This window comes from Brassica rapa, chromosome A08 (genome assembly GCF_000309985.2).
Source record: "Brassica rapa cultivar Chiifu-401-42 chromosome A08, CAAS_Brap_v3.01, whole genome shotgun sequence".
In the NCBI taxonomy this organism is placed as follows: domain Eukaryota; kingdom Viridiplantae; phylum Streptophyta; class Magnoliopsida; order Brassicales; family Brassicaceae; genus Brassica; species Brassica rapa.
In genome coordinates, this window is record NC_024802.2 from 19,802,445 (window position 1) to 19,815,343 (window position 12,899).

General features: G+C 37.9%; 3 protein-coding genes and 1 pseudogene across 4 annotated transcripts; 2 read left to right on the plus strand and 2 right to left on the minus strand.

The window, feature by feature from the left end:
• Positions 1-898: 898 nt before the first annotated feature.
• ARF19-1 (auxin response factor 19) lies at positions 899-5,849 on the plus strand. The gene is made up of 11 exons (XM_009112044.3): positions 899-1,429; positions 1,702-1,814; positions 1,913-2,008; positions 2,099-2,155; positions 2,248-2,403; positions 2,492-2,576; positions 2,642-2,732; positions 2,797-3,296; positions 3,557-5,103; positions 5,177-5,367; positions 5,462-5,849. The coding sequence occupies exons 1-11, from the start codon at positions 1,387-1,389 to the stop codon at positions 5,643-5,645; spliced, it is 3,063 nt and encodes a 1,020-aa protein (XP_009110292.2). The 5' UTR covers positions 899-1,386; the 3' UTR covers positions 5,646-5,849.
• A 335-nt stretch (positions 5,850-6,184) lies between these two features.
• On the plus strand, positions 6,185-6,870 carry LOC103835859 (annotated as a pseudogene).
• Positions 6,871-7,121: 251 nt separating this feature from the next.
• LOC103835860 (probable carboxylesterase 1) lies at positions 7,122-9,197 on the minus strand. The gene has a single exon (XM_009112046.3). The coding sequence runs from the start codon at positions 8,644-8,646 to the stop codon at positions 7,663-7,665; it is 984 nt and encodes a 327-aa protein (XP_009110294.1). The 5' UTR covers positions 8,647-9,197; the 3' UTR covers positions 7,122-7,662.
• A 253-nt stretch (positions 9,198-9,450) lies between these two features.
• Positions 9,451-11,328, minus strand: LOC103835861 (protein TIFY 10A). Of its 2 annotated transcripts, none has more exons than XM_033277278.1 (4): positions 10,726-11,328; positions 10,405-10,580; positions 10,025-10,305; positions 9,451-9,933 (listed from the first exon to the last, which is right to left on the minus strand). In XM_033277278.1, the coding sequence occupies exons 1-4, from the start codon at positions 10,885-10,887 to the stop codon at positions 9,764-9,766; spliced, it is 789 nt and encodes a 262-aa protein (XP_033133169.1). In that variant the 5' UTR covers positions 10,888-11,328; the 3' UTR covers positions 9,451-9,763. The 2 variants fall into 2 exon arrangements, with proteins under 2 accessions (XP_033133169.1, XP_009110295.1); XM_009112047.3 differs by having other exon boundaries at positions 10,405-10,570; positions 10,725-11,007.
• Positions 11,329-12,899: the final 1,571 nt, after the last annotated feature.

Below are 12,899 nucleotides of genomic sequence, written 5' to 3' on the forward strand. Positions count from 1 at the left end.
TTTTCAAATATAGTTTACAGAACATTATAGGTGATGAATTTAATTTATTAAATTCGTTTATTACTTAAAACTAAGTTTTTAAAAAAACGTACCGAGTTATAAATATCAATGATGGATTGGTGAGTATAACATGAAGACAAAAATATAAATATCTGATTTTCAAGATAAGAAATTCAGCTTTTATTCAGATACTCAATATATAATATCTTAAATTATTTTTTAAAAAATATACATAATTTATATATTTAGATTAATCTTCCAAACTTAAACTATTATATTATATATGAATAATGTTTTTAAATAAAAATAATTTCTGATTTAAAATAAAAAATAAAAACAACAAATATTTATTTTCAAATAATGGATGTAATTTACATTATAATATCATTTAACAAGTATTAGATACGTTTTGATATATCATTATTTTCTATTTCCAGAAAACAATAAATTGTTAAACATCAATATCATCTAGGTTAAGTATACGAACAACAAAAATTCAAACATCACAAAAAATATTTACATAACCATTATAATACAATAATTTAATCAAAAATACAATTAAAAAAATATTAAAAAGAATAGTTATATACTTAATATTTGAAAATAAAAGATATTTTTGCTAAAATTGTACTTACCTGGCCAAGGAGATCGACCATCATTTTACGGATCGATCGAATGTTGATCATGTGGTCGATCCAAAAATACTCTGCAGTTTAATAAAATCTCTAAAACATTTATTCCAACACTCAAAAGATAGTTTTGTTAAATATGATAACTAGATAGCCAATAAAATTACAAAAAAATATTTAAATAGTAAAAAATATGTTAATTTAACGTGTTAAAATTTAAAAATAAATTTTAATTATGACATGCATTTTAACATTTATATAAATATAAATCATAGCCTAAATATATATAATTTAACAACTTCAATTAGAAAAAAATAAAAATCCCGGGCGTAGCCCGGGTTAATCCCTAGTGTAATACAAAACTAAAAAGCGGGACCGACAAGAAAAAGACATCAAGTGGGGTGCCACGTCACAAGCCATAAGAAAAGATTTCATCTTTCCGATCCCAACTAGCTTAAAATCTCAAATCGCAAAAAAAGAAAAAAAACAAAGAAAAAATAAATAAAGGAACAAATAAAACACTTGAGAATCTGAAAATAAAAGCTTCAAAGCTTTTAAGAGCTTAAATTTTGCTTTGATGCTATGAAGTTTTAAATCTTTCGTTTGAACTTACAAAGAAAAAAAAAACTTTTGTTTCTTTTCTTTTAGCAGAATGCTCTTTTCTCTTTTCGTTTAGTTGATTTTGTTGAAGAACTCTGTTTCCTGAAACAACAAAACAAAAAACAACTTTTGTTTTGTTCTTTCCTTTCTGGAAACCATGAAAGCTCCATCAAATGGATTCCATCCCAGTTCAGCCGAAGGTACGAGCCTTTTATGTTTTAAGTTAAAAAGTAATAAAAAAATATATTTTCTCAAGCTTTCTTGATTTGGATGGAGTTCATCACAGTTTCTGCATTTCATGTTCTGTGATTTTCTTGGTTTGTGTTATTCTATTACAACATGGAGTCAACAGAAAGCCACAAATCTAGTTCGTTTCAGTGTATTTAATAGAGTTGTTGTCACACATAAATGAATAACTTTTTAATATAAAGTTTCATACTTTACATTTTTTCATTGTTGTGATGAACAACAGGAGAGAAGAAACCAATCAATTCTCAGCTATGGCACGCTTGTGCAGGCCCTCTGGTTTCACTACCTCCTGTGGGAAGTCTTGTGGTTTACTTCCCTCAAGGACATAGTGAACAAGTATGTTCCAAACACAAACAAAAAAAAAACATTTTTGGACCCTTTGTAACTGCAATCGTCAGTCCAAAGTAATAATATGATCAATGGAATCTTCTCAGGTTGCAGCATCGATGCAGAAGCAAACAGATTTTATACCAAATTATCCAAACCTTCCTTCTAAGCTCATCTGCTTGCTTCACAGTGTCACACTACATGTAAGCCTCTTCTGTCCCCCAACTTGTAAATCAAAATCAGAGAGAACAAGAAGAAAAACTAATCATGACTATTGTGAAAATCTGAATCAGGCTGATACCGAGACAGATGAAGTCTATGCACAAATGACTCTTCAACCTGTGAATAAGGTCTGAATCTTTAGTCTCCATCATTTTACCTTATGGTAACAAGAACTTCAAAGCTGATCTCTTTGCCTTGGTCATCTAAAAATATGTATCAGTATGATAGAGAAGCATTGCTAGCATCTGATATGGGTCTGAAGCTAAACAGACAACCTACTGAGTTTTTCTGTAAGACGCTTACAGCGAGTGACACCAGCACTCACGGTGGGTTCTCTGTACCACGCCGTGCAGCTGAGAAAATCTTCCCTCCTCTTGTACGCCTCTGACCAAAAAAGGCTACTCTTAAAAATTGTTTTCGTCTCTTATGCTTTTACTGAAGTTCTGAGGATATGCATGAAACAGGACTTCTCCATGCAACCACCTGCACAAGAGATTGTAGCTAAAGATTTACACGACACTACATGGACCTTCAGACATATCTACCGAGGTATGAATCCATATCAAGAAATTGGTTTATAAAAACTCGAAATCTGATTAGTTGTCTGATCACAGGCCAACCAAAAAGACATTTGCTCACCACAGGCTGGAGCGTTTTCGTTAGCACAAAGAGACTAATCGCTGGTGATTCAGTTTTGTTTGTAAGGTATATGAGTCATCTCTTAGTTAAGAAATGGACTTTACTCTTCTCATAAGAACTGTTTTTGCAGAGATGAGAAATCACAGCTAACATTGGGTATAAGACGTGCAAACAGACAAACACCGACTCTTTCCTCATCGGTCATATCCAGCGACAGTATGCACATTGGGATACTCGCAGCTGCAGCTCATGCCAATGCTAATAACAGTCCTTTTACCATCTTCTTTAATCCAAGAGCGAGTCCTTCAGAGTTTGTAGTTCCTTTAGCCAAGTACAACAAAGCGTTGTATGCTCAAGTGTCTCTTGGAATGAGGTTTCGGATGATGTTTGAGACTGAGGATTGTGGGGTTCGTAGGTATATGGGTACAGTCACCGGTGTTAGTGATCTTGATCCAGTTAGATGGAAAGGCTCCCAATGGCGTAATCTTCAGGTAGGATGGGATGAGTCAACAGCTGGAGATAGACCAAGCAGAGTATCTGTATGGGAGATAGAACCAGTTATAACTCCTTTTTACATATGTCCTCCTCCATTTTTCAGACCAAAGTACCCGAGGCAACCAGGGATGCCTGGTAATGTTTACTGCCACCCATGTTCTAAAAATTGGTCTATGCACCCACCTAGGCAGCAAAATGGTCCTACCTGAAACAAATTTTTTAAAAATCCGATTTATATGATTTAAATTGGTTCAAACTGTTTTAAATCGGTCTAAATAAAATTAGTCTAAATCTATTAAATTAAACAATAATGTTAGTACAAATCCACAAATTTGTCATTCATCGATCTTTGATTGAGTTTATGGATACTAACCTTAAAGAGGTTTCTGTTGCAGATGATGAGCTGGACATGGAAAACGCTTTCAAAAGAGCAATGCCTTGGATGGGAGAAGAGTTTGGGATGAAAGACGCGCAGAGTTCGATGTTTCCTGGTTTAAGCCTGGTTCAGTGGATGAGTATGCAGCAGAACAACACATTGTCAGCTGGTGCTGCTGCTACTACTCAGCTACCATCTGCTTATAACCTACCAAAAAATTTTGCTCTCAACGACCCTTCAAAGCTGTTGAACTTCCAATCACCTAACCTATCTCCTGTGAACTCCCAGTTCAACAAACCGAACATGGTTAGTAGCCATATCAGTCAACAGATGCAAGTACAACCAGCCATGGTGAAATCTCAACAACAAGTACAGATATCACACCAACAGCTGCAGCAAGGGGTTTATAACGCAGGTTCCGTAAACAATGGCGTGAGTGTTGTCTCTTGTCAGAATCAGTCTACTGGTTTTTCTCAATCTCAGCTTCAGCAGCAGTCAATGCTCTCTAATGGTAGTGCTAAAATGAACCACCAAAGCATAGTTGGGAATAAGAGCTCATCTCAAATGACATCACAAGAATTGCAGTTTCAGCAGCAAATGGAATTGCACAACAGTAGCCAGTTATTGAGAACCCAGCAAGAACAGTCCTCTATGCATTCACTACAACAAACTCCTCAGCAACTCCAGATGCAACAACAATCATCCACACCAAGTCCCTCACAGCAACTTCAATTACAGCTACTGCAGAAGCTACAACAGCAGCAGCAGTCAACTCCTCCTGTAAGCTCGTCCTTACAGCCACAGTTATCGGCCGCATTGCAGCAGACACAAAGCCATCAATTGCAGCAACTGCTGTCGTCTCAGAATCAACAGCCCTTCTCAGCTCCAACATTCATGCAGCCTCCACAGGTCCAGGTGAGTCATCATCAGCAACAAGGACATATGAACAACAAGCCTCTTATAACCGCTGGAGGATCACATTCTGGTCACACAGATGGAGAAGTTCCTACTTGTTCGACCTCGCCTTCCGCTAATAACACCAGACATGATAATGTCTCACCAACAAATTTCCTGAGCAGAAGTCAACAACAAGGACAAGCAGCATCTGTACCTGCACCTGATCCAGTCCAGAGCCGGAACAATCAAGGCATGGTGAATTTGAGGAGTGCTGCTGATCAAATCAATGTATCCACAGCGGGAACAACGTACTGTCCTGATGCCGTTGGCACTGCACAGCAGCAACAGACTTTCCCATTACAATCATTTGGAAATTGCCAACAAAGAAACAACTTAGCTTTCGCTGGTAATCTTGAAGCAGTAACTACTCCTGATGCACTCTATTCTCAAAAGGAGTTTCAGAACTTGGTTCCAAACTATGGCAACGCACCGAGAGACATCGAGACAGAGCTGTCAAGTGCCGCAATAAGTTCTCAGTCATTTGGTATCCCCAGCATCCCCTTCAAGTCCGGAGGCTCAAATGAGATCGGTGGCGTTAATGATTCAGGTATCATGAATGGTGGTGGACTCTGGCCTAATCAGGCTCAACGAATGCGAACATATACAAAGGTTAGAGAGTCTTTCTCTCTCTTAAACAAAGCTTATGATCTTATTGCAACTTAAGTTTCTAAACTCCTTGAAGGTTCAAAAACGAGGATCAGTAGGAAGATCAATAGATGTCACTCGTTATAGCGGCTACGATGAGCTGAGGAATGACTTGGCAAGAATGTTTGGCATCGAAGGACAGCTGGAGGATCCACGACCCTCTGATTGGAAACTCGTCTACACAGATCACGAAAACGATATATTGCTCGTTGGTGATGATCCTTGGGAGTAAGTTCCAGACTCAACAACATGCTCTCTATCAATCAAAACTTTTTTTGAACATTTACTGATCATCATGGTATGTTTGTGTTTTTCCTCTCAGGGAGTTTGTGAACTGCGTGCAAAACATAAAGATACTATCATCAGTAGAAGTGCAGCAAATGAGCTTAGACGGAGATCTTGCAGCTATCCCAGCTACAAACCAAGTCTGCAGCGAAACAGACAGCGGCAATGCTTGGAAAGTACATTATGAAGACACTTCCGCTGCAGCTTCTTTCAACAGATAGAAAACAAAATGATGCAAATATTCATCAAAATCAACAAACTACTACAAGGATATATATAGGACAATGATTTGATTCGTCATTCTAACTTGATCTTGTTGTCTTCCAACCAAAACGAAGACAAAGTGTATTACTAGTGTCTCTATACAGTTACTTCAATGTAACTAAATCAATCAAAATTATATTCAGTAATCATTTTCTTTGTTACTCTCTGGGAAAACACTAAAATTAAAATAGTCAACTTTTAAATTAGAAAAAACAAAACAAAAAATTAAAATCTCGTGGAAAACAAGAGAGGACAAGGACCTCAAAAAAACCAAACAGTCTATTAGTTCTGCTGAGCTTACCCGTGTGACCACACAGCGAGACAGCCTGGTTCAAACATCCGCCACGTGTCAAATAACCCTGACACTTTGCGGCGTTTTACTCGAGCACTACGCACAAACGCGCTTTTGACACTCGTTTCTTCTTCACGCGCCGTACAAAGTCAAAAATTCAGTTTTCAACTCCTCTCTCTCGTATATATAAACCCTAAAGCGGCAAACTCTAATTATTCAATTCAAATAATAACCAAAACGAACTCAAAGAGTTAACTGAAGAGCAGAGCTAAACCAAAAATAGAATCGTACCGTACTGAATTGAATTGAACCGGGTTGGTTTGTTGTTTCGGTTTAAGTGATGGAGGGACCGTCGTCGTCGTCAAAGTACAAAGGAGTGAGGAAGAGGAAGTGGGGGAAGTGGGTTTCAGAGATCAGACTTCCCAACAGCAGAGAGCGTATCTGGCTAGGCTCCTACGACTCTCCCGAGAAGGCGGCGCGCGCCTTCGACGCCGCTCTTTACTGCCTCCGAGGCAGCGGCGCCAAGTTCAATTTCCCGGATAATCCTCCGGCAATCAGCGGCGGAAGGAACATGTCGCGATCGGAGATCCGAGAAGCCGCTGCGAGGTTCGCCAATTCGGAAGAGAGTGTGGCGAGAGAGATGGTAGTGCAGCAGCAAGAGTCTCCTTCGACGATGGAGAGTGATTCGGAGTTTTTGGGTCGGGTCGGGTAATTTTGCATCGGATTTCGGGTTGTTTCCCGGGTTCGAAGAATATTCGGGGAATCGTTTTGTAGAACAGGTTTCACCTACGTGGAATGGTTATCAAGGGAATGAGAGTTATGATGGTGGCTCTGTGTCTCTTTGGAATTTTTGAAGCTACCAGAGAATCTGCGAATTTGTTTCCTTTTTGGGAAGTCTGGCGGGCCCATAAAATTTGTTTCATTTTGTATCCACAACTTTAGTTTGGATATGTTTTTTTTTTTTTTTGTAATTCCCCCCCCCCCCCCCACTTTTTTGGACATTATTTCGATAATGATTCATTCATTATCCTCCCTCAAATATTTGTTTGTTTTGTTTTTAAATTGAATAAAATAAAAGTTGACAAAAAATGAAAAAAATAAAATAAAATGTTTGCTTATTCAAATGAAAATATATTATTTCTTTTAATTAAATGAAATAATCAGTTCCGAGGACTTGCATTACTCCCTCAAATATTTGATTGTTTGTTTTTAAATTGAATAAAATAAAAATTGAAGAAAATAAAATAAAATGTTTGCTTATTCAAGTGAAAATATATTATTTCTTTTAATTAAATGAAATAATCAGTTCCCAGGGCTTGTGTTGGGTCTAAGCTTATCCATCATAGTCAATACCACTCAACCCCACTAGTATTATTTGAGTCCCATTACAACCAATAAGGCAAAGCTGTGTTGATGTTCCTAGCTTTTCTTTAACCAGCATCTTACTATTACAGTTTCCAACATCATATCATACTTAAACTCACTGGAAAAGATGATATAAGTCCACAAGTTTTTTTTGTCTTGGAGCTTGGAACTGTTGATTATATAGTTAATGTTTGAGGGATAACAATTAGGTCTCTTGAATTTCTTCTTTAACGCTATACTTTTCACATATCTTACACTTTTGAATTTTGTAAATCCATTTGAAGTTTTGAACTTTGCTTGCCTTACAAGCAACAAATTTATTCCTTGTCGTCGCTACAAACTTGTCTCAGAAACTCTGCAAACCTCTGAACAAGTAAACGAGCATTATCAGAATCAGGATTCCTAATATGGAAGACATGATCTTCATCCTCAGTCTCCACCACTTCAACTCTTCCTCCCCATCCACACTCCTCCAGCTTCTCCGCGTAAACCCTACCTTCCCTAGCAAGTAAATCCTTTCCCGCCACCATCACCAAAACCCGCCCGCACTCCAATCCAGATAGATCCGACCCGACCACATTGATCCACGGATCCTCCACTCCCTTTTTGCTATTCGGACACACAATCTCCCAAATCCCTTCCATGTATCTCCTCACCCCATCTTCCTGCTCCTCGAGGATAGCTTTCGAAAAGAAAAACGGATGAAACAGAGTCATCCCCGAGAATTTGATACTACCGTTCTCTTCACCGGCTCTGATCGCCATATGATGCGCGATGTTTGCTCCGGCGCTGTCTCCGGCGACGAACACTCTCCTGAAGTCGGCGTGATCGTTCACCAAATCTTCCGGTCCAGAACCGGCGACGTGAGTGAATATCCATTTGACCGCGTCCCAGGAGTCTTCGTACGGGATGGGAATGGGATGCTCGGCCACGGGTGCACGGCGGTAATCCACCGAGAAGGCGATGCAGCCGGCGGCTGAAACGGTTGATGTGAGGAAAGTGTTGTAAGCGGGAGAGAAAGCGGTTTCCATGATGAAGGCTCCACCGTGAAAGTAGATGAGGAGTGGGAGTTTTTTCTTCTTCTTGTTCGCTTCACTGGTCTCGAGGGTTTGGTGAGGGAGGTAGATTCGGAGGGAGAGGTTTTTCTCCGGTGAGTAGATGGCGTCTTTGGAAACGACGCCGTTTTGAGGGGTTAGTGAAGGTGGGACGAAGGTTTCGGCCACGAGGCGTTGGATTTGGCCGTTCTTGTAGACACGGAACCTCGGAGAATAGTCGTATGCGAGTTCCTGATCTGAATCCATTGGTCGTTTGATAGAAGAAGATGGATAGTTGATTTTATATAATGTTTTTTGTGGATTTGTTACACCTACCTACTAGCTTATTATCTCAATAATTGTTTCGGTGATAAAATGTGATTAAATCAATTAGAGTCGTAAGTAGGTTGGAAACTTTAACATATGAGAACAAATCAAAAGTTTTAACGAATTTTTTATGTTTAGTTTTTTTCAGCAATCATTCAAGACAGAGCACGGACGTAATAAGAAAACAAGAAATTAAGGAAATGTGTAAATGTTTTAAAGTATTCTTTTTATTTAATCATCTGATACTATTGAATTATAGAAGGTTTGGAACAACCACAGACAGATAGATATAAGCCCATCCAGCTCAAGACCCCCAAACATTGGTCCCTTACTAAACCCTACCGACCCAACACTTATTACAATGGTCACATCCAGAACAGGTTGCTATCTTACACAACTCAAGCGACCTGGAAACAAGACTCTATGATCAAACAGAGGTCAAAACTCTCTCACCTGCAAATAGACCATCCATTCCTTTTTCTTACATGATCATGAAACCAATCCACAGGCCCATACACAACTGTAAAACTAAGCCTGAAAGTTACTTTCCAAATTCAGAAACGACCTTCAGCTATTTAATAATACTTTCACATCCTTGTCTCCTACCACACAAGCGGCCCCTAGGATCTTCTTATCCTTTGACCATGTCACACCAATATTAGAACTTAACCCACCACTCCAAAAGTAGAACTATAATGTCTTTTTCTGAGGTTAAAAACAGTACTTTGGAAATAGATTAAGAAGGAAGATTAAAAATGAAACTAATATAGTCCCTCAACAAAAATTGTTGTTCTTACAAAACCAGTAACAAACGAGACTAATTATGAGATAACCCAGAGAGTGGGTGTTTAAACAGACATAAGACAACACCCTAGTAAAACAAGAAACTAAAAGACAAGACCACTAACAAGAATAAATCAAATACATACAAATATATGATGTTTCCTAGTAATTGAATAGTTGTTAAGAACCATGGACGCATGAACTTTTTCATATATTCTCGTTTCTTGATGCAAACGTCAAAAAGAATAGCCCGGTATGGTTTGTGGTGGTTCCGTCATATTTGAGCTGCTAAACCGAGCCAAGAGGTGGTGTTGTTGTCTCCGGTTTGAGGCTTTGAAGACGCTTTGGCTGGATCACTTAGTTGGTATGGTGCCTTTGACGTTACTCTATCCTTTCTCTTGGCCAAGAACCGATGGAGTGAAGCTCTTCTAGCAATAGGAAGTTCTGTTAAAAAGGAAAATATATTTGTTAGAAGCTGTGTAAAAAGTAACGTTAAGAAGACATGGAAACAAAAAAGAGTTTTGAGATAGATTACCGCATGCCATTGCAGCTGAAGAGGATAGGATTGGCTCTTGTGCTGCGGGTTTCATGAGATGAGTAACTTGGTCCAAGGTAGGAGAGATGTTAGTTCTGACCTCGGTTTGATACTTGGGTAAGTTAACCGTAGATGTGAAACCGGTGAAGCTATTAGCGGTTCCTTTGCTAGCCAGGTCCATCACTTCTTTGGCTTTCTCAGCAGAAAAGTCGTTGAACACAATCACTTCCCCGTTGTAGAATATAGTCAACGGTGCTGTTTGAGGCTCCGGTCTCACAGATCTGTATTTCAAAAAAAAAAAAACACACCATAAATTAGGCAAAAAGATTAAAAAAAAATTAGCTTTACTAATCAGTTTTATATGTCGGAACAGAACATACCTAGTAGTAGTGGTTTGTGTCATTTTGAGGACTTCTTCTTTCTTGGGGAGAGAGGATGATGAGGAAGAGAAGCTTGGTTGCCTAGGAAACAGATTCTTGGGTTTAACATCTTGAGCCGCTTCACAAGGGAATAAACTCATGGTCGTTGTGGGCTGACGTGAGATGCCTGCAAAAATATGATCCAAATAAATAGTTAGATCTCTTGAATATGTAGATGTGAAACCGGTTCCTCTGCTTGGTTCCGGTTAACAGATTCGATTCTTGAATTCAAAAGTAGAGAAAACTAATCTAAAAAGAAGGAGAAGGTGGTGGTGCATTACCGTTGACTTCAGGCTTGCAAGACATCCCTAAGCTGAGATCTCCAAAGCTGCCGTTCTCTTTCAGATACTGACTCAGTCGACTGCACGTCAGGGAGAAGCTCGGCTTCCTGGAGAATCTCCGAGTAGCGGCGGAATCAGAGCACTCCATAGAACTTGACATCATTTTAACAAAGTTTCAGTTTCTGTCTTCTTCTTCTTCTTCTTTCTTCTTGCAAATTGAGATTTGTCACGAGGGAGAAATGTTGGGTTGGTTGCTGAGTCCTCCTCTACCTCCAATACCAATATATATAATACTTTTATAGTATTAAATGATGTTTTGTTTGATTCGTGAGTCCTTTGAAAACACGTGTTTTATTTTTACTATTTTATTTGAATAATAATCCGGAAATATGTCTGGGTGCACTGTTCTCTTTAACGCTTTCCCGCCGTTTAGTTTAATTACAATTCTATCCCCTCTTCACGACGCTACTTATCCTATATTAGTATTAAGGGTTGTTTGTTTGCTGGTAGGACGAAGTCAAACAAAACCGCAGACACTCACACTGCACGGTTAACAATTTACCCATGTAGTGGTATTGCACAACTTGCAAGTGGAGAATAGACGTTGTTCTTGTTGTATTTGTTTCCTCATTAACCGTTTTTGGTACACTAATTAGCGCTTTCTCATATCAAGTCAAGTGTAGGATCTATACTATGCTTTTTAATTTAGTTTTATATCCATGAAGTGCTCCTTTTAAGCCGATTAGTTAGTCTATTTTTACAGATGTCAGTGTCACGTTTTGAGAATGAGAAATATTGTTAGCAGAAAAAATTACTCCAAGATTGTATAAATATGAGATATTAGTAGCTGCAAAATTCTGTATTTGCTTATATCACATAAGTAAAACATTGTTGAAACAAATGTTGGGTTGAACTCGAATAAGTACACTGCACACTAACTTCTTTAGTAGCTTATGAAATATATATGCCTGGCCTATAATCTATATTCACAATTAGTGAAAATCATTTAGAGTGTATAAACAAAGTATAAACTAAGTATAAACTAATTATATAGGATATTCGATAAAGCTGATTAATAAAAATATATTTTACTAACTTTTTTTTGTGAAAGATACATTTTATAACTTTAATAATGAATTTGTAACTGAATCATGAAAGATGCACCATGTTAGTTGAGTGACTCTAAGTTCGTGTCCTCCACTACAAAACTAATCATGGTTGATCATTATAAGTGTTTAAAATAGCAAAGGACCCATTTTGTAACAGGTTTTAGATAAATGACTATGAGTGATGGTTAATCTTACAGGTTTGGCTACGGTTGATGCATGAAGGAGATGTTAAATCTTTTTATGGTAAGCATACTTTTTCCTCATGGTTTTGGTGGTAAATATTTGGATCTGATACTAACAAGAAATCAACCGAACACATCCAAAATGTATTTTCTCAAATGTGGAAAAATATTATAAATAGTGAATAAGAGACGAGCAAAACGCGTTACAAGTCAATAGTCAACCCTCTTTGGCATATTGTAAGTTTGTAAATTGTAACGTGCTTTTGAATATGATCAAACCATTTTCAACCTAATTATTATAGAGTTTACTAATGCATGATTCCTGCAGAGATACAAACTAGTGTTTGTTTCTTAAGGTCAACACTAGCGTTTCTAATTATTATAGAGTTCACTAGCGCGCGATTCATGCAGAAATACAACTAGAGTTTGTTTTTATGGGGTCAGAAGTAGCGTTTATTTCTTGAGGAAAAAAAAATTACAAACAACTAAAGTCTAGGAGCCGTCTATTAGTAATTAAATGCGGCGGAAGCTAAAGAATTGAAGTCAATCCACATGTCGGCCGTCACAATTGATTAACTCCATGAACCATATAATAATTGAATCAAATAATCAAAATTAATTCTGAGACCTAATAAAATGGAGCGTATAGTAATATCCGGCAACTGCGACTAATCCATATGTCAAGGGTACTATAGTCTAACTTGATGAAACGTAAACGAAGCAAACTTTCACGGCGTTAGTACTGTGAGTGGGTTCCAGTTGAAGACAACTACACCACCCACATGTTTTGTCGACCACGTTTTGTTATTATAAATAGTAATAAAGTTAGAATGATATTTAAAGAAAAAGAAAAGCAAAGAAACTATTACAAAACAAGGAGAAAA